Here is an 18,417-nt window from a genome sequence, read left to right as displayed (position 1 = left end):
TTCTACACACACACACACCCCGAGGCCGCAGTCATAACATTAATCTCTCTCGCTCTCAGACGCTAGCAGACATATACATCAGCTTCCGCGGGCTGAAGGCTGCTTTTTCTCAGGCGCACGGCGGCCGCCTGCTCTCGCTCCCCCGGCCCTCCACTGTCAGCCGGCCAGGAAAAGCAGAAGCCCCCCTCCCCGCCCTCTCCACTGTGGGAAACCGTGGCCTGTGTTTATGATATACGGCAACGGGGCTAAAAAGGGGGGGGGGGGGGGGGGCAAAATGCATGCTCAAGCGGGCCCTCTATGAAACACAGTCTCCGTTAGAAAGAGAGGGACAACAACTCCCTTTCTCTCGCCGCTACCGAATTGTGGGAGTTCCGAAAATACTCCTCACAGGAAATTCCCCATTCTCACGCGCATCTGAAACGGCCTCATTGCCAGTGTGGTCAGGGTAATCCTATTAAACTAATCGCCTTCACCCATTCAATCCAGAGGTTTTCACTCGAGGGAGCCGCTCCGCCCGTCCACGACGACGGGTCCCACAACAAGGGCGAGGAGGGAGGGGAAAAAGCCGTGATTTTTTCCCCTCCTCCTCCTTAATAAATAATACAAATTTAAATAACAAAGGAAGACTTGATCATTTTGTTGCCCGTTGTGGCTGTTTTTGGCACTTCTACACAACAGCCACAACCACGCTACAAAACACATGTCCCATGTGAACGTATTTCAAACACAGCAAGGCACATCAATCACTCACACACACAGAATCCTGATTATAATTCACTGCACATCAATCAAACCACAAGACTAAATTCTGCACTAAATCAATCGCTTCACTTTAAAGGCTTCAGACGTGGGCGGCGTTTTACTTAAAGCTGCGCCCATAGGACTGGTCTGGCAGTGCGTCACAAAAAAAGATTGGAGCATGTCGAGAGCGAATGAAAGTTGCTTTTTTTCCCCCCGTGCAGCCATAATTAGAATATAATTATGGTCTGGAGAGCCAGGCAAATCCAGGCTGAGCATTTGTACAAGTGTTCTGTGTGAAAAAAATTGCTTCATTTTGTAACTGTTGTGTGGTCATGCTGAAGAAAGTCAGTCTTTTTCATGGACGCATGTTCTACAGCTTTAAAAAAAATACAAAATAAGAACACCAGTCAGCACTGGTTACCGGCATGCTCTGGACCCTGCTGACTCTGCTGGAAATAACATCAAGTCATCATGGTCACTGCTGGTATATGGTCATGAGACCATTATAACCAGGGTTACCACTCAGCATCTTCATCCTTCCTTCATGATAAGGCTATAAAACGTCCTGCGTCAGCACCCGGCTCAGATAGCAGAAGTCTCTGGGCCGCATCCACATAGGGGCCTTGCGAATCGGTGGCATTTACTGGCACCGAGGAGATCTCTGATTTCTGTGCTCTATAATACCCAACAGAGTCTTACTGTAGGATGCAGTACAAATGGCCCTGTTCTTCCTGGTATTTGATGCAGGGTTGTGCTGTTACTGGGTCATTATTTGTTTTATCTGAGGAATGGAAATGGGTCTGATGTCAGGATAGGTGTGGCTGTCTGGGACATTTGCACCTTCTTTCAATAGTCCACATATCACCCTTGTTTACTGATCCTGGAATGACATTTCGAAGGAGCTGTGTAAGGTATGGCACATGGAAAGTGTTTGTTATTTAGTTATTTAGGCTTGTAGGTGTCCAACAGAAAGGGCCAGCTGGGTAGTTTGTTCCTAGGAAGCGCTCAGGTTTTTTTTCCCCATAAATCCTGAAGATTAATGTAAACTCCCAGTTCTCCGTGTCTTACAAAGCGTTTCAAAACTCGGGCCTTGTAGAGTCTTAAAGTGAACGCGATTTTGACAACATTCTGTCGTCTGTCACACAGCACACCAAGAAACATGCGCAAGTACCTACAGTGAACATGACGACAAAGTAGAGCTGCAGAGATAATGAGACGGCATTAGGATCTGATACAGGATGAAACCTCACTAGCTCACACACACACACACACACACACACACATTTCTTAATTAAACACACATGCCCTCCCTTGGACCAATTAAACAATGTCGTAAAAAGTGTAAGAGCAGGGGAGAGGGGTTTTATTGCCAGGAAACAGATTTGACACAAATGACTTTACAGCAAAAACACTGCTTCTGTGGTCGCGTGCCTGACAATGTCGGCAGGATGATGTTCAGGAGACCCACCCACCTTGAGGGAGGAGCCTCGGGGGCTGACGCACTTGAAGGGCTTCCTGGGCTCGCCATCCACAGAATCTTCCACTTTCTGCCTCCTCTCCGCCGCCTCTGCCCTCCTCCTCTCGATCTCTTCCTTCATCCTTCTTTTTTCCTCCTAGGAAACCGTAATACCCACTTGTAAACCGCACGTCACTCACACACATGCCTACACACACACAGGGCCGCCCGCATGTGCATGTTCCTCGCAGTACTTTCAGGTCTGACGATTAAACACCACTCACTGTATCAGCATGGCTCTCACCATAAATAAAGCAGCGTTCTAACATGCCTCTCATGTCCGTACCCCGCTGTGGTTAAAGTCTGGAAATGGCTGCAGTCTGCATTCCGGCAAACCCGGCCATCACAAACTGGCCTCTTTGTGCTCCGCACCACACTTGGCAAGGCAGGCTGCCATTAGCGAGCCGCCCGTAATTTGTAATTAGTCTTTTTTTTTTATTTACTCTATCTTTTAATTAGGAAGGTATTTGCATTACAATGCAGGGAACGCTGCTCAGTGAGACCTGGCACTTTTTGGAGTAGTTCATGGTGAAAAGGCTCAGATTAATCCTGATGTGTGTACAGTGTTTGCGCAGCATTATGCATTAAACGCAAGACGTTGCTTACAGAACACACTTCTGACTCTGCACCACAGACTGGCATAACATTCCTGACACACAGACGTTTTTTCCACACTGGCACAATGAAATGAAATCCTGTTCTGGGGCTTCTCTTTGTTGCATTTTGTGATTTTCATGATGATCATACAATGACATTATGAGGTGATATATTTACATTTACAGCATTTATCAGTCGCCCTTATCCAGAGTGACTTACAATCAGTAGTTACAGGGACAGTCTCCCAGGAGCAACTTAGGGTTAAGTGTCTTCCTCAGGGACACAATGGTAGTAAGTGGGATTTGAACCCGGGTCTTCTGGTTCATAGGCGAGTGTGTTACCCACTAGGCTACTACCACCACAGGAGATACATTAAGTAACATTTTCGAATTGCAGCTAATGTGCTTGAAGCAGTAAACATGGAAAAGTGTGAGTGACTTTGAAGTATCCTGGTCTCCTGGTCTCAGTGGTCAGGACCACTGAGTGGTCAGTGGTCCAAGAAGGTGAGCTGGCAACAGGGTAATTTGTGGTCAAGACTGTGTTGTCTGATCCAACAGAAACTTAAATTGCAGAATGGTTAATGGTGGTTTATGATTGAAAAGTGCCAGAAAACACAGTACATTACAGTTTGGAGTGTATGTTGTTGTGTAGCTGTAGACCAGTTGTGGTGCTCATGCTGACCCATGTCAGTGTGTGGTCATAATGTAATGCCTGATCGTAGTTGGAATGATGGAAGTTCTCCCAGCTCTCCAAGATACGATTTACCATAAACCTAAATACTAAAACTAGAATTACAACTACGAATCTGAATATTTGCCCATAATCAAGGTACATGTTTAGTAACATGGTAAACGGACTAGAGATAAATGTTCATTTTGTAGAACATTCACTTGGTCTATCATGCTCCTACCTTACCTGAGTTTACTTCAAAGTCATGAGGAGATGTTTCTGGGAAATGTGTTAAATGTACTCAAAATTTTTTATCATGAAAAAAGTTGTTTTCATTATTTGTAAAAGAAAGCATTTTACATTCAAATTACACAAATTATCTGAGTACTATCATTTTATAATGAAGAAACTATAAATTACTGACAATTCAGCAGAGTAATGAATATTTTAGTTTGGTTCTATCAGAAGAACTTACTTCAAAGTCACTAGGAAATGTTTCTGGAAATGCAGAAAATAAAAACTCACTGACAAACAAACTAAAGAACAAAGAAAAAGAAAAAAAAACAGGAGTGTACCTCCTCCCGGGCCTTGCGCTGCTCTTCCTCTTGTTTGCGGTGCCTCTCCTCCTCCTCCAGGACCTTCTTCCTCTCCTCCCTCTTCCTCTTCAGCTCCTCCAGCTCCGCTTCGGCCTCCAGCTGCTTCTGCCGCATGCGTTGGAATTCCTCGCTCTCCGTCTCATCCCTCCGGCGCTTCAGTTCCTCCAGCTTTCGCTCAGCCTCTAACCGGGCGTCCTCATCCTCCACCTGCTCCACCGCCTCCGGGGAACGCATGCTGCCACGGCTAGGAGAGGTATGAACATATATAAATAAATAAATAAATAAATAAATAAATACACACACACACACACACACACACACACACACACACACACACACACAAACACAGAGCTAATCTCATTTTCATTTCAAATGCACCAACACAAGTCAATAATATGGCAGCATACACACTTACAGTTACAGAAAGTACCCTAAGAAATAGCAAGCTGGTGTCTAACGTAACAAAAGTCTCTGGCTGCACTTGAGAACATCCCATGGGGGAGATCAGATGACCTGGGTCAGATGCCAGCTCGTGTCAGCGCTAGTAACACATCGAACTTCACACGTGCATAAAACCCTGAAATTCAAATTTTTTTCTACTGCCATTTTAATCTGGTGCAGATTTTGGAATTATTTATCAAGAAAAAAAAAATCCCTAAATAAGCCTTCAACCAATCACTAATGTACATATAATTGCAGTTATAACTGTGCTGAACTAACAATCATTACCAGTTACTCTAAATCACAATGTGCCAGTGCATGATCCACCTCAGAGTTCGCTCCGGTTTCTTGTGCTTGGGTGGGCTGTCGTCGTGGACGCTTCCATTTTGCTGTTTGACCAGCGAGACGACCTCTCTCTTCCTCGTCCCATCCTCATCATCTGCAGTCACCTGCAGAGAGGGCATTGCGTGTCGACACAGGTTACCGTGGGGACATGTAAGCTAATTAATGATTCATCAAGCTCTCAGCCATGGTGACGTCTTTGCACATAGGCAAAGTTGATGTGGGGAAACAATGAACATTATATATTTTTTTAGGATTATAGTAGACTAGTACATTATTGTCTGCATCTGCTGCCCTGTGGCCAATTAATTGAATGGGGCTCCAGCACCCGCTACCCTGATGTGGATTGATTGGTTATTGAATGTGAGAGAAATATAAATTATAAATAGCATCTGATGAAACATTACCTGATCAGTCTGATACCATCTGTATTCATGCAGCAAACTGAATACAAGTTGAACGTTACTATAATAGCCTATAAAGTGTATCATTATAACTACATTTACATGAACATTGTCTCATTAATATTTAGACTGATATCTAAAATCAGATCATATCAGGCCTGCCTGTTCCAATCAGACTGCAAATGTGTAGTGCTGAATCATAATTTAATGACATTCAGAAACGTTAGCAGGAAATAAAGTGATTCAACTGACCCCAATCACATTAGCATGAACTTTCACACAACCATTCATGCACATTTTTTGTAGTTGTTCGTACCTTCACACACTTCAGAAACTCCACCACACTCAGTGAACATGCTGTGATAACCACACGTTGGGTCTTGCATTGGAAAGCACACAGTGACCGCACTCGTGTACAGTGACATCACACACCGACACACAAAGGTCTGAATAACAGCCCTTGGTGGTACCATTTTAATGTTCTGAAGAACATGTGTCTGCTTTTCCACTGAACATTCAAAAAAGTTGGAACCATTAGTACTTGGCACTGGTTGTTTTTACTGGGTCTTCGGCAGCAGCTCATTACCCAATTACATTCAACTTGTGTGTACTGGTGTTGCACAAAGTATGAAATAAGTAGTATGGTTCTTAATAAACCTGAACAGATACTAAGAAGGTTCTGTGGTATAGAACAGTCATAAAATTGTTCCAGTTTTGGTTTGGTTCCAGCACCAATTTGATACTTTGTCCAGTGGAATAAGGCACAAGCTGGTCAAACCAGGACCACCAGTAACCATTTGAGTTATCCAGACCAGTAATTCAGTCAAGCAGGTACAGCATCCAAACTGTTTGACTGCATGCAGTCCTTGATGTCTGGGCTTCTGTGTGAATGAACAGTCTTACCAAAACCTCAGCGGCCTCAGATGGCATTTCAGGCTCCTCCTGGGTTTCTTTAGCCAGTTCTGCTAATTCGCTCTCAGCAGACCCATTCTGTGGCGGGACTGCTTCGAACTCTTCTATCTCACTGTGCACCAACAAGGCCTCTTTATCTGCCTGTGGGGGTGGGCTAGTTTGCGCCTCAGCATCTGTTATGACTGAGGCATCACCTTCGTTTGAAAGCACCGACTCCCCTCCCACTGTTTTCTCACCAAGATCTTCCTACAAGAGGCAACTGAAGATGAGCATCCTTTGGGTATCTACACATCTAAAACATCTTCAAATACGTCAGTCAGAAAAAAAAAATAGCTAGAAATATTTAAGGATAATATGTGTACTCACCTGCTCTCTGAAGGATCTTCTTGGCTTCACGTCCACAACTTCTAGCTTCTCAGCTTCCTCTTCATCGTCTCCCTGCCCCTCCTCTGTCACCTCCGCTTTGCTGTTGATTGGCTGCGGCTCATCCTCCTGCTCGTGATAACGTCCCCTTCGGTTTGAGGCTCTATCCTCCAGGCTTTTGTCGGCTGAGACGTTCTCCATAGCAACTGGGGAGGCGTCCAGCTCCCTCTGGCGGTCCAGAGCGTCCTTCATCCTGCGTTGGCGACGCTCCTCACGCTTGGCGAGCCTCTCCACTAGGGCCTGCTCCTCGTCCTCTCCTCCACCGGCGGAGTGGATCACTGAGCTGCTCACGCTCTCCGTCACGGTCACACTGAGAGCAAGACCAACAGAGATTACATTCTGCATTCAGTAATGTATTGCCAATTAGAAAATCAACCATGTCTGTGACATCAAGAGAGAGAAACTACAAGCGTGGCAGGAAATAAATGTTGCTAAATGGGAAAAAGAAGCTATTGTACCACTGTATGGCCAATCTACAGCACAACTTTCAAACCGGTGTCTGCAGGTAGCTTGTTAACTTTCAAAAGTTTTTTTGCATGTGATAATCTTGGGTTGCCAAAGGCACAAAATCATCCCAGGCTAATTCTGACAGGACTAAGGAACGTTAATGTCTATATAGGTCCTCACATGGCCCTCTCATCGCCAAACAATAAATTCACCCGGTGATCTATGGGGCTTGTTCAAAGTGAAAAGCACACCATGCACAGTACCAAAGTTCAACCTAATCATAACAGTGGCCTGTATACTATCTATATACGAAATCTTCTTTTAATTATTTAATATGAATTTTACAATAAAGAAAAAAATTATGCACAGCCCAGCCTGGGGTATCAGAATTCCTGAAATTAGCTGGACAGTGCAAATTTACCACAGAACTGATAGATACTTTATTATGTGCCACTCGTGATGCATGTGACAGTGTGTTTCTTAGTGACAATCCCCAGCCATTGCGTCACTCAGGAAGTGGACAACCAGAGTTTGGTTCAAGCAGCCGGAGGAAGACAAAATAGAAGATTAGGATGTTAGTGAAGATGGAAGTGTTTAATGATAAATGAGAACAAATTTTTTTCCACACATTTTTTAACCTGGCAATCACTACATCTTTATGTATGTGTATGTATGTGTATGTATGTATGCACTGATGTTTTTAAATAATGTATTTAGTTTAAATCTGAGATTTCACCATTTCACTTTTTTTTATAGTAATAGGAAATGTCTTCATTCACACATTTTATTAAGCCTTGCTCAACAGTAAAATGGATGGATGCTATTGCAGGTCATACATCTACTGAGCTCTTTCTGTCCACACACACAAAGGTCTTATTGAAGGTCTTTTCCTCAATGGAGGTGTCCAGGGAGGGCGTGAGGCAACCGCAGTTTCCAGGGCAGAACCTCCTCCCTCTTTTCGAGCCTCACAGCTGACATGTGTCCGAACGTGCCCCGCAGTAGGGTAATGCATTCTGACCCGATCGTTTGGCAAGCGTTCGCATGGCATCAGCACAACTGACAATAGTGGTGCGCTGTGCCCGGACAGTCCCCTGGCTTGTTTGATGAACCCTGGGGGCCGAAGACTGCAGCAGCCCAGAAAGCAGGGCCACCACAATGGGCCAATGTTAGATTAACGTCAAGAGAGGCCCACCACTTTCATTCTGACATCCCACGACGGGGAAGTTATATATGACTGGGGAGAGAGAGGACAGGAGGCTGGGTTACACGCAGCCACATGCATTATTGAGAACGTCTGAAACAGAAATGGGTCAAGGTGCTTCTGCGGTGCAAGTGAGGACGTAGTGTTACCGAGCTGCAGCATGCAAACAACATCTAAAAATGCATGCAAGTGTCAGCCAAATGGTTTGAATATTATACCAATGCTATCAAACTAAATGCTACAAATATATCATATTATTTTAAGTGAAAATGAAGACTATTTATAATAAACACATTTTCACTAAAGCAAACTAATCCACAGCTTACACGCATAAACATATATTTGATTTGTAGTTATAGTAATTGCATTTCTGTGCACATTTTACAAACAAACATACCTACAGATTACAACTCCAGATATTAACAATCACCATTTGGTTAATAGCCACCACCGGGTTCTCTCAATATGTTAAACAATTATTCATTAACATACGGCTAAACAGTGAGTTTTGGGTATTTTACCACATTATTAATTAGCACAATGGGAAGTGAAAAGAAAGTTATTAAAATTTCTCTCTCTTATAGTATGGTAATCTGTCTATGTGTGTGTGTGTACCTGTGGCTGTTGCTGAGCTCCACACTCTCTGGCGGGTTGGTCTGCTCCTCGCTCTCTTTATTACGCAGTCTCTCCTGGCGCGCTCTTCGTCTACGCTCGCGGGCAGCCTCTTCTTCATCATCGTTGAAACTCCCATACGCCGCTCTGATGCCAGACACACACACACACACAGAGTGGCTGCATTATAACAGTCAGACGCGAGTATTCCTCAGGACACACTCGAGTGTGCACACACCCAGCGAGCCGCGTCTGTGTTTACGTTGCAGGGTTATATATGTGAGTGTCCGGTGTTAATGGGTGTGAGCTGAGCCAGCGCTCCCGTCTCCCTGGCGGAGCTCACGTCCCGAGCTACGGTGCTGCTCCTGCGGCCAAAACAACGTCTGGAGATGTGACTTGGCCTTGGATGAGACAGCCTCGACAGGAAAATGGCCTTCTGGGCTCGCAAGAGGCGCTGTCAGAGATAAAGCTAATGTGTTTGTATATGTGTGTCTGTGTTAGTGTGTGTGTGTTAGAGGGAGCTTCATGAAAACTGTTATGTCACCCCTTTAGTAATTTCTAAATTAGTTTGATTCAATTCAGTTAATTTCTACATCATATGATACATTTATCATATGATACATAGATGAAACAGTCATGTAAAAACATTTAGTCATAGTTCAGTCTATTTTAAACTCTCGCACCCCATGTCACTGGTCTGGAGGGGCAGATGACCAAACAAAATAAAAACATGTTAGGATATGAGCGCACATACGCACAGTTGTTCTCCTGTCCTGAACTGTACTTGTATTTACCCGTAAACAAATATTTTGGAATTCATTGTGTGTATTTCTCTCTCTCTCGCTCTCTCTCTCTCTCTCTGTACAATATTGTAAATCACATATTCAACTGCAGCAACACTTTCATCACTTATTTCTCAACTGAGGCCTTAATCTTTATGTCCTTCAATATCCCACTAAACAAGTTTATAGCCTCAATTAAATAATATAATAACAAGACTTTACTTTAGGAAGGATCCAACAGTCAAAACTAGGATTGGCTGATAATCTGGCAGCCCATCATGTTGAAGAGGGTGTGGTGGTGTTGACTGACATTCAGAAAATCATGGCCACAGCAGTCAGTGCATCCTCACCGGCAGCGCTCCGCTCACGCTGCTGACGAAGCACATTCTGTGGGGGGGGTTTTACTGGCTGGGAACAGGGAGTTTTCCGGCTCGGGGTGCAGTCGGGGTGAGCAGGAATGCTGTCATTAACTCAGCTAACCCTGCTAACGCCCAACGGAGAACCTGGGAGAGGGTGACATCGTGACCAGAGTATTGGGGCTCTCCCACTTTCTGCTCCATCTCTCTTTTCCTGACTCACGCCCTCCTTTATTATTTTTTTTCGGACAGCCACATGATTTATTATGAAGTCTGGTCCACTCTGGACTGGTCCAGCTTTTTGGTATTATTGTATTCTACCTCTCTCTCTGTCAGAAAGCGCGAGTGCGGCTCAGGCTCAAATTGAAAGACAGAGCAAATGCACACAATGCAAAAAAAAAAACAAAAAAAAACCCCAAAAAACTATAAACCCTTAAAAAACTTCAAAAACCCGCTTCGCCTTCCAAGGTCCCATTTTAGGCGGGTCTCTCCTCACATCTTATAAATTACGACGAGAAAAAAAAAGGCTTTGCAGGGAGCAGCAGCTCCGTCCCTTTTTGAGTGGCTCGCTTACAACCGAGTTCGGCCGTTTCCTTGGGGCTTCCTGCTGATTTAAGGGGTTGAATAAGACGTTACATAAATCCCTTTCCCATATGGGCCACGTTCCTGTGGGCTGCGTAGTCGAGCAGTCAGCTAATTGCCTTATGCTTGTACAGTAAATGTGACAGTGGCGTTTTTTTGTTTTATGGAATATGCTAACTGTGGGAATAAAAGCTAATTTTTTGAGCGTAATGGCCACTCAACAGCGAGGGGTAACGCAGGCCCGTCCAAACAACTGACACATCAGTGTCTCCCCGCATGTTTTCCTTATGTCCAAATATCTCAGAAATGTCAGCGAAAACAGAGTTGGGAGACGGACACTAGAGGACAGGGTCGGACCCCATTCCCACGCTAAACGCTCTACACGTCTCTTCCTCTGCGAGGACGAATGCCCCGCCCCCATGTCCCGTCTCCAGTAGAGCCTGAGATGTAATGGACATCCTGCTCTTCCCCCTTCCACCTGAGGTCAGGCCTTTCCAGGCATGTGCGCGCTGGACAGGGTTTATGGTGCCGCGAGAGTGTTAGTGGTGCGTTCACCGCGCTCTTCCAGAACACGGACACATGGGTGATAGGACTGTGTGATAGTGATCAAAGTTCACGTCCCCGTTCGTACTGATAGTAATGTAATTCAGTCACAAGATGTCATAATCAGAAAAAAATGTAATTCAATTGCACATCTGTGGCCATTTTACATTTACTCCCAATATTAACATCTAAACATATAGAGAAGATTTTTCTCAATTTCATATTACAGAAGCACATGGTTAATAACATCATGAAATCTTTTACCTCAGATTAGGAAACCCTGAGTAATCCAGTATTTTATGGCTGTTCCTCGCAGCCAATGCGACTTTTTTATTATGAACCTAGTAACGTTAGATAACATACCAAAGACAATGAGACCTATTCTTTTAACAGGCATAAAATGTAATTAATCATTTTGTAAATACAGTGAAACTGAGAAATTAATTGATTTCACTCCTGGGAACGGGACAGCCCCATCAACTGCAGCTTCATGCACAGACAGTACCTACACACCAGCAAGAAGTTGTTGAAGCTAATAAAAGTGAGGTCATGTGGATTCAATAATGCAAAATGGTTATCCTAAAGTACGGGGGTGGGGTTTGACAGATAGCGTACACGGGAACAGGGGAGCGGAGGGCACTTTTACTGAGGACATTATATAATGCAACGTCAAATAATTCCATTATAAACTATTTACATCTGATCAGTTGGTCAGTTTACACCAGAATTTTACTCACCCCTAACGTGTGTGTGTGTGTGTAGGAGCAAGTCACATCTGGGCTGACAGCCTCTTCTAAAGTTGGCAACCCGTCCTGGCCGCAGAAAACCCAGAGCCACATTTGATAATGCAGTGCATGTATTCCCTACTGGTCACCGGGGCCAGACTCCGTCAGCAGCCTCCAGAACATTCCGCCGGAATATTTAGCAAAACCGAGATGTAAAACCAGCAGTCAAAACATTCCAGTGTGTGCGTGTGTGTCATGACAGAAATACACCGCTCCACACGAAGGGACCACGTCACACAGGGAAACAGCTGTTGCTGCTGCTGTTTGTATGCGTTTGTGCGCCTGTGGGAGAAAATTAGATATAGGCTACGGAGACAGGCTGACCTCTGACCCCTGGTCCTGTACTCATGCTAAAAATCTCCTGGGAACAATAGAGGCTTTTTTTTCTTGTTGTTGTTGTGCTTTACATGCTTCCAATATATAGCGCTGGACCAGATCTGAGTAAATATCACACTGCAGTCTTACCTAACCGCCCTGCCATACAAAGCCCGCATTGTCAAAATCGCAGCGAGACCCGTTCTCATACGATCCAGATGTGATGGCAGTTCTTTATCCCTTCAAAAACATATTTTTCGTCTGTTAAAACGCTGCGTGCATGATCTCAGGTGGAAAAAAAGAAAGCGGGCGGGCGGGCAGTTTGCATCGGTATCAGCGATGGGGCATCTGTGGTAGTGCTGGTTAAAGTCAGCGGTACGCTTTCACTGTCAGCACAGCAGATTGCAGCTGAAGCACTCCGGCGGAGCCCCACCCCTCTCCCTGCATCCGTTCCGGCTATCCTCCATCTCCACAGTGTCGCCCAGGCGGCCGATAGAGTGGGATGGTGCTCGTCAAGCCTTCGGCAGTTGGAGTGGATCCAAACTCGCTGCCATTGTGGCTCCTGGGCGCACACACACACTCACTCACAGCTCCTCATCAGCTTGTGCCAGACCTTGGCTGCACCAACATCTGCCTGCCGGCTGCCCTGAGCTCTCCCAGAAACCCAGGTACGCGACTCGCGGCGCAGCATGTAGGAAACGGCCTGCCCCCGCAGCACCAATCGCTGCCAGCCAGCGCCCCCACGGTTACGCACGTGTACTTGGCATCCCATGCACGGCCTGCTTGGACATGCTCGAATGGAGGAAGCCGAGTGCACGGCATGTGTCTTTCGCCGCGCTTCATTAAGAGGAACAAGTAAATATCGTTTGCGGTGGCAATCAAATAACAGAGGCAATTTATTACAGTGGATTTTTTCCGGAAACACTTTCATCAGAAACATGCTAATGTGGTAGCCAGGGAAATGGGAACATCCTATATAATCACGCAAACACACACTGGCCACAAAGTGCACGCGAAGCCCGGCACTTCCTTATTTAACAAGGACTAAACACTGCAGTGGTAGGAAGTTTCTTTTTGTAGCCAAAACATTACAGGTCATATGTATTCTGAATATAATAGATTCTACCATTCAGCCCTTCACTAAGCATTAACTAAACACTTTTTTTAAGTAAGTTTTCATTTTTATAATGTAATTGCAACAATGACATTCTTATGTGATGCATTAGCCTGCAGAACCCGGCACTTGTACCATTGATTTTATTCAACACCGCATGCCAACTTTCTTATTTGGGAACAAGAAAACATTACAGTGAATGGAATGTATTTATTCACGTACCATAAGAATAAATAAAGACCTTTATGATTCTTCTGTTTCCATTTTCCAGAATTATTCATTTCATAAAAATAAAATGAAAAGCTTTTTTTGCATGTCAGCTGACATATTACAAAATTTATGGCCGAGGCAACAGACCCAATGAGGCGGACTTTCATCCATGCAAAAAGCATTTGGCTTCCCATGGTGCAGAAAAAAAAACAGCTATTACAGTTCTCAGTGCTCGTGGGAGCATCGTGGTCAAATCCTTAAATGGACACAAGCCTCCCAGAGGAGGCCAATTTGAGGCTGCGCGCCATTATGTCATCACACAAGCGAGAGATTGCAGCAAATGGGGAGATGAGAAACTAATGAGAGTAGCTATAAAAGTCCCTTAGTCATCAGATGAATGACACCATACAGAACAGGCTATAGCTTGCAGGATTAAAAAAAATTTCAGGTAAGAAATTACAGAATCTCCTTTGTGAGGGTTGCCCCTACAGAATAATTAACGGGACTTTTCACTGACAGAACTAGCATCATAGAAACCCTCCTTTTATAGTTAAAACTGAATTAGTTTAAATCGTTTTTGTAATTTTTTGGTACCTTTCAGCCTCAATGCGCATCTCCTCTCTCTTCTGCCTCCTCAGCTCCCGGCGCCGCTCAAAGTCATCGTCCATGTTTCAGCCCTGGAGATTTGCACTGAGAAAGAAGAGGGCAGCGTCACATCTCAAGCTCGCACGTCTGTAATACGATCATATTTCATGTACTAGCGGCATCTGAAAAAATATGACCATTATGAAAGTTTTTCGTAATAAAACGGTAAACCGCCACACCTTCAGAAGTTAAATGTGAAGATTTCTGTATGGTGAATCTTTTTTTAGATGATACGTAGGTTATAGTATAACCAATTTCAGACACTAGATATCGACATAATCTTCCTCATTTTACACGTAACTTACATTCTACTCTTCTGAGCTGCACTAGCGTCTTTTCAAAATGACACAAGACCACACAATACTGCTGAACATGCAGTTGTATCTTTAATAAAATGTCAAATAGACGTAAAGGAGCAAAGCAGTAGAGGCTCAGATGCACGGAGTGAGCAATATTTGCGTCTGTTAACACAGGAAGTTCAGTCAATCAGCCAGAAACGCTCTCTCCCCTAAAAATACCCCGGCATACGTGACCGTACACGAGGACCACCCAAGAGACAGCTGCGAGTGCATCATTAATCTACCTTCCCGCATGACGGCCCGACGCGACCGGCGAGTACCTTCGCGGTGGCGGCGGCCCGGTCCTCCGACTCTCTCGCCGCCGTGCCAGGGGCCGTTATCTCTGCTCACAAAAGGACTCAGGGCTCAATCTTTCACCAGCTGGAGCTACCAGAGAAAAGGGAGAGAGGGCCGGCCTCTTCCCTTCCACTCCGACTCAACCCTCCCTCTCGCTCTATCACCCTCCCACTGGCTTTTCCTCTTTCCTTCACTTTCTCCCTCCCTCCCTCCCTCCCTCCCTCCCTCGCTCTATCTCTTTCCTGCTCCTCTCGCTCTTTCTGGTCCTGTGCTGTTTGCAGAGCTGACACTGGTTAGTTTAAACGGGAGAACCACAGAAGACATAACGTTCACTCTTCCTTCACACTGAGATCCAAAGCAGAGTGGAATTCAAGGAAGAGATTTGGGAAGGGGGGGGGGGGGGGGGGGGGTGGGTTGACATCTTCCCTGCTTGTTCACAACACCCGCAGAAAGTCCGGCTTATTTGGCTAAGTGGGATTTTTTTCAGCACTGCAAGAATTTCCTCTGTTTGGACTTGAAGAAAACTGGCAATCTCATTCCAGGGGCAATTTAGCCTTTCTGGAATGAGCACGACAAGCACAGCAATAAAAACGGGGGGGGGGAAAGACCAGGGGAGGGAAAGTGCCAGCAAGTTATCAAGTATAACGTTCCAGAAAAAAAAAAATTAAAGAAGATTCTTCCTTATAAGCACTGGGGCTATATTTAAAATGGGTCTGAAACATGGTTTACACAAAGTACATTTACTGATGCTCTCTCTCTTTCTCTCTCTCTTTTTTTTTCTCTGCATGGGGCAAAAAAAAAAAAAAAAGAGGCGCAGTCTGGTCCTCCAAGACCAAACATTCCAGTCTAGGCCCTCAATAAAATGGAGAAATATAAGTGTTGTGCTTTGTCCTCTGGGGGACCACCCATGTTCGCTTGAAGCCAACATACGTCGGAGGGACTGGAGAGGATGGAAGGCCTCGGCTATAATGGATTCCTGGAATCACGTCTTGGGGCTCCTGCCCTTCTGAGCGCGTTTCATAACGGGGCCCTCATTTGTCTCTCGCCGGGCTAAGCGTCTCCTCGCTGTCAGCCTGTGGAGTTACAATAGCCGTAATGACACATTTACCGTGGAAATGACTGCGTCACCGTGGCACTAGACTGTACTTAAGATGAGATACTTCAGGAGGCCTGTATTAGCGCAAGCCGGGTTTTGATCCGTTTCGCTTGCGGCTTCCAATTGCCACGATGAAAGGAGGGGGAAAGACAGTTATTTCCAAATTATAGCCTGATCCATGTGCGAGTAGTATTCTGGAAATGAAAAGGTAATTACAGATAACATTTATTTAGCTTCCTCACATATCCTCTGCAATGTAAACCCATAATAAAGAATATCTCAAATGGGCATTCAAAAGGCATCTTTTTAAGGTAGGATTTCATCTCAATTAGGCTCCTCCCTGAACATCAGTCTTGTTAGCCAAATCAAGCATCGGGTATACAATACTAATACGATGCTAAACTGAGAGCTATGTCTTGTTCGGGGGTGAAAATGGCGTTGAGAGGAACAGGAATACACATTTGAGAGACTCGAGAGTTGTTTTTAATGCGATATTGAAAATTAATGATGAGCTCATGATAAAATATTTGTACCATTTAATACTTTTTCACAGTGCCAGTTGGATCTGAATCTGTCCCCTCTTGACTTTCACTGGTGTTGTGACATCTGCTTTTAATTTTAATGAAGAATTTGAAATCCTTTAGTGTCTTGTTTTTCTTTCAGTTTTTGGATTCATGGCTCTCCAGCAGGCTTGAGATATGAGATAAAGATGTCAGATCTGAAAAGTGAAATATCATAATTTTTGTGCTTTGTACACAATACTGATTAAAAGTAGATTATGGTGGTTTCTGATGGAATGATATCCTTCAGTAGCTAGTTATCATGGAATAGCAGAAGTACAGTTATGTTCATGGAGTTTTGTTTAAGGGCAGACATATATATATAGTGTTATTACAACTGAAGAAAATCAGCTGTTAAAAACCTATAAGAACCTTCTAGACACCAAGGCCATATAGTTCACGTGGTTGATATTTTGTACTACTAACTACTACACTATGATAGATTTTGTACTTGATACAATGCATGTTGCATTAAGGAAATGAGTAATGACTTAAACCGAGTGGGGCAGGAAACAATAAGATCTAATATGACAGGAACTGACTGACCTGCTCTGTTTGAACTTGGGATTGGGGGGGGTCCTGGCTTGGCAGGGGGTGCTTGGCAGAATGGTGCAGCCCAAATTAGTAAAAGCTGTATTTTAACAACTACAGTAATTATAAGGCCCTTTGTGATGTTGCAGGCTATTGTGGGCAATTGTTGTTGCTTAAAATGCCTGATTAATGCCTGAAATGTAAGAGAAAGTGAGAGTTGTGCTCCAGTGAGAATAAAGGAGCTCTGTCTTTTGCAGTAATTTTGATGGACTGTGAGTTTCGAGGGGGTTTGAAATTTGCGATAACCCTTGCGATCGCAGCATCGCAAAATCTTGGAGGGACTGAACTATTCCTTTTATGCTTAACATACCTTATCTTTCCCTTTAGACAAACACTTTAATCTCAAGGCTTTCCAACCAAAGCTATTTGAGGAATGTTGGTCTATGTTACAAAGCAACACAGCCACAGGAAACAACATATCCAGAAATAAAGAAAATTCCCATGTGTGGATATAATGTCTATGGAGTTCCAAATAGATGCTTAGAGAGAGCCCTTATTTTTACAGTAGTCTGCAGACGTAGGTAGCAACTGTTCCGAGTCAGAAGCAAAAGCGATGAGATACACCAATACCTGGGCTGCTGCCAAAAGGATAAAATGACAAAATATTTGGACGCCAACCTTCTGACTTTTGGAGCTCAGCCCTGCTGGACTAAATTTACACCGGGAGAAAGGTTGAGTGCTGCCAACATAAACCCTCGCCCCTATTTGCATTACTGTCAGTGCCTAATAATTCCTATCAGCAATTTTAATGTAGGCACAAACACACTTGACACTGGTTCCGGCCAACACTGGAGAAGACTGTTTTTCTTTTTCGGGAAGGAAGTGAGGAACCGAGGTCCTGGGGAGAGCTCAAGACACCCCTGGCTCCAGTCATGTTTGCAGGTTAGTCCTCTAGCCTCCTTGCACCCCGTGAGCCTCTGACTGCTTGCTTTCACTGATCTGAAGACTTCTTGCCTCTCTCCAGGTTACCCCTGAGGGTGGAAGGGGTGGGGGGGTGGGGCGATCTCATCATTTTCTTTTCGGTTTTTTATCTTCTTGACATCTTCAGGACCTAAGCCAGATGAGCCCAGGTGGGGAAGGGCTCCAGGTGGCAAGAGGTATCCAAAATATTTGCTGTGTCAGCGGTCACACAAGGCCTCCGCTGTGTGTGGGGCAAACAGCTCAGAACCCGGGCCCCAGACTCATGTCATTAAACCATGCAAGAGCTATGAGAGCTATGTGCTCCCTGGCCCCCGAGCTGGAGATCACAGTCACGGTCACTCATCAGTCAAGTCGCTCGAAGTCCTGCTTCATTTCTGAAAC

The 18,417-nt window shown here is 44.7% G+C and overlaps 1 protein-coding gene across 14 annotated transcripts in view; it reads right to left on the bottom strand.

Moving 5' to 3' along the window:
- cald1a (caldesmon 1a) overlaps positions 1-18,417 on the bottom strand; it is a 43,445-nt gene that overhangs the window by 8,381 nt on the left and 16,647 nt on the right. For 12 of the 14 annotated variants that reach the window (XR_003742555.1, XR_003742554.1, XR_003742561.1 and 9 more), the window contains 6 exons: positions 14,183-14,278; positions 8,905-9,048; positions 6,585-6,951; positions 4,888-5,009; positions 4,099-4,363; positions 2,214-2,354 (listed from right to left, as the gene is read on the bottom strand). Coding sequence is in view for 3 of the 14 variants with exons in the window: in XM_028954779.1 (XP_028810612.1) it covers positions 2,214-2,354; positions 4,099-4,363; positions 4,888-5,009; positions 6,585-6,951; positions 8,905-9,048; positions 14,183-14,256 (1,113 nt within the window). In the remaining 11 variants the exon portion in view is untranslated. Of the gene's footprint in view, positions 1-2,213; positions 2,355-4,098; positions 4,364-4,887; positions 5,010-6,584; positions 6,952-8,904; positions 9,049-14,182; positions 14,279-14,816; positions 15,032-18,417 lie in introns of those variants that run through there. The other 2 variants (XR_003742557.1, XR_003742552.1) reach the window with 2 other exon arrangements.

This window comes from Denticeps clupeoides, chromosome 15 (assembly GCF_900700375.1).
Source record: "Denticeps clupeoides chromosome 15, fDenClu1.1, whole genome shotgun sequence".
Lineage (NCBI taxonomy): Eukaryota > Metazoa > Chordata > Actinopteri > Clupeiformes > Denticipitidae > Denticeps > Denticeps clupeoides.
The sequence above is the reverse complement of the archived record's forward strand: the minus strand, read 5'-3'. Positions and strand labels throughout refer to the sequence as shown.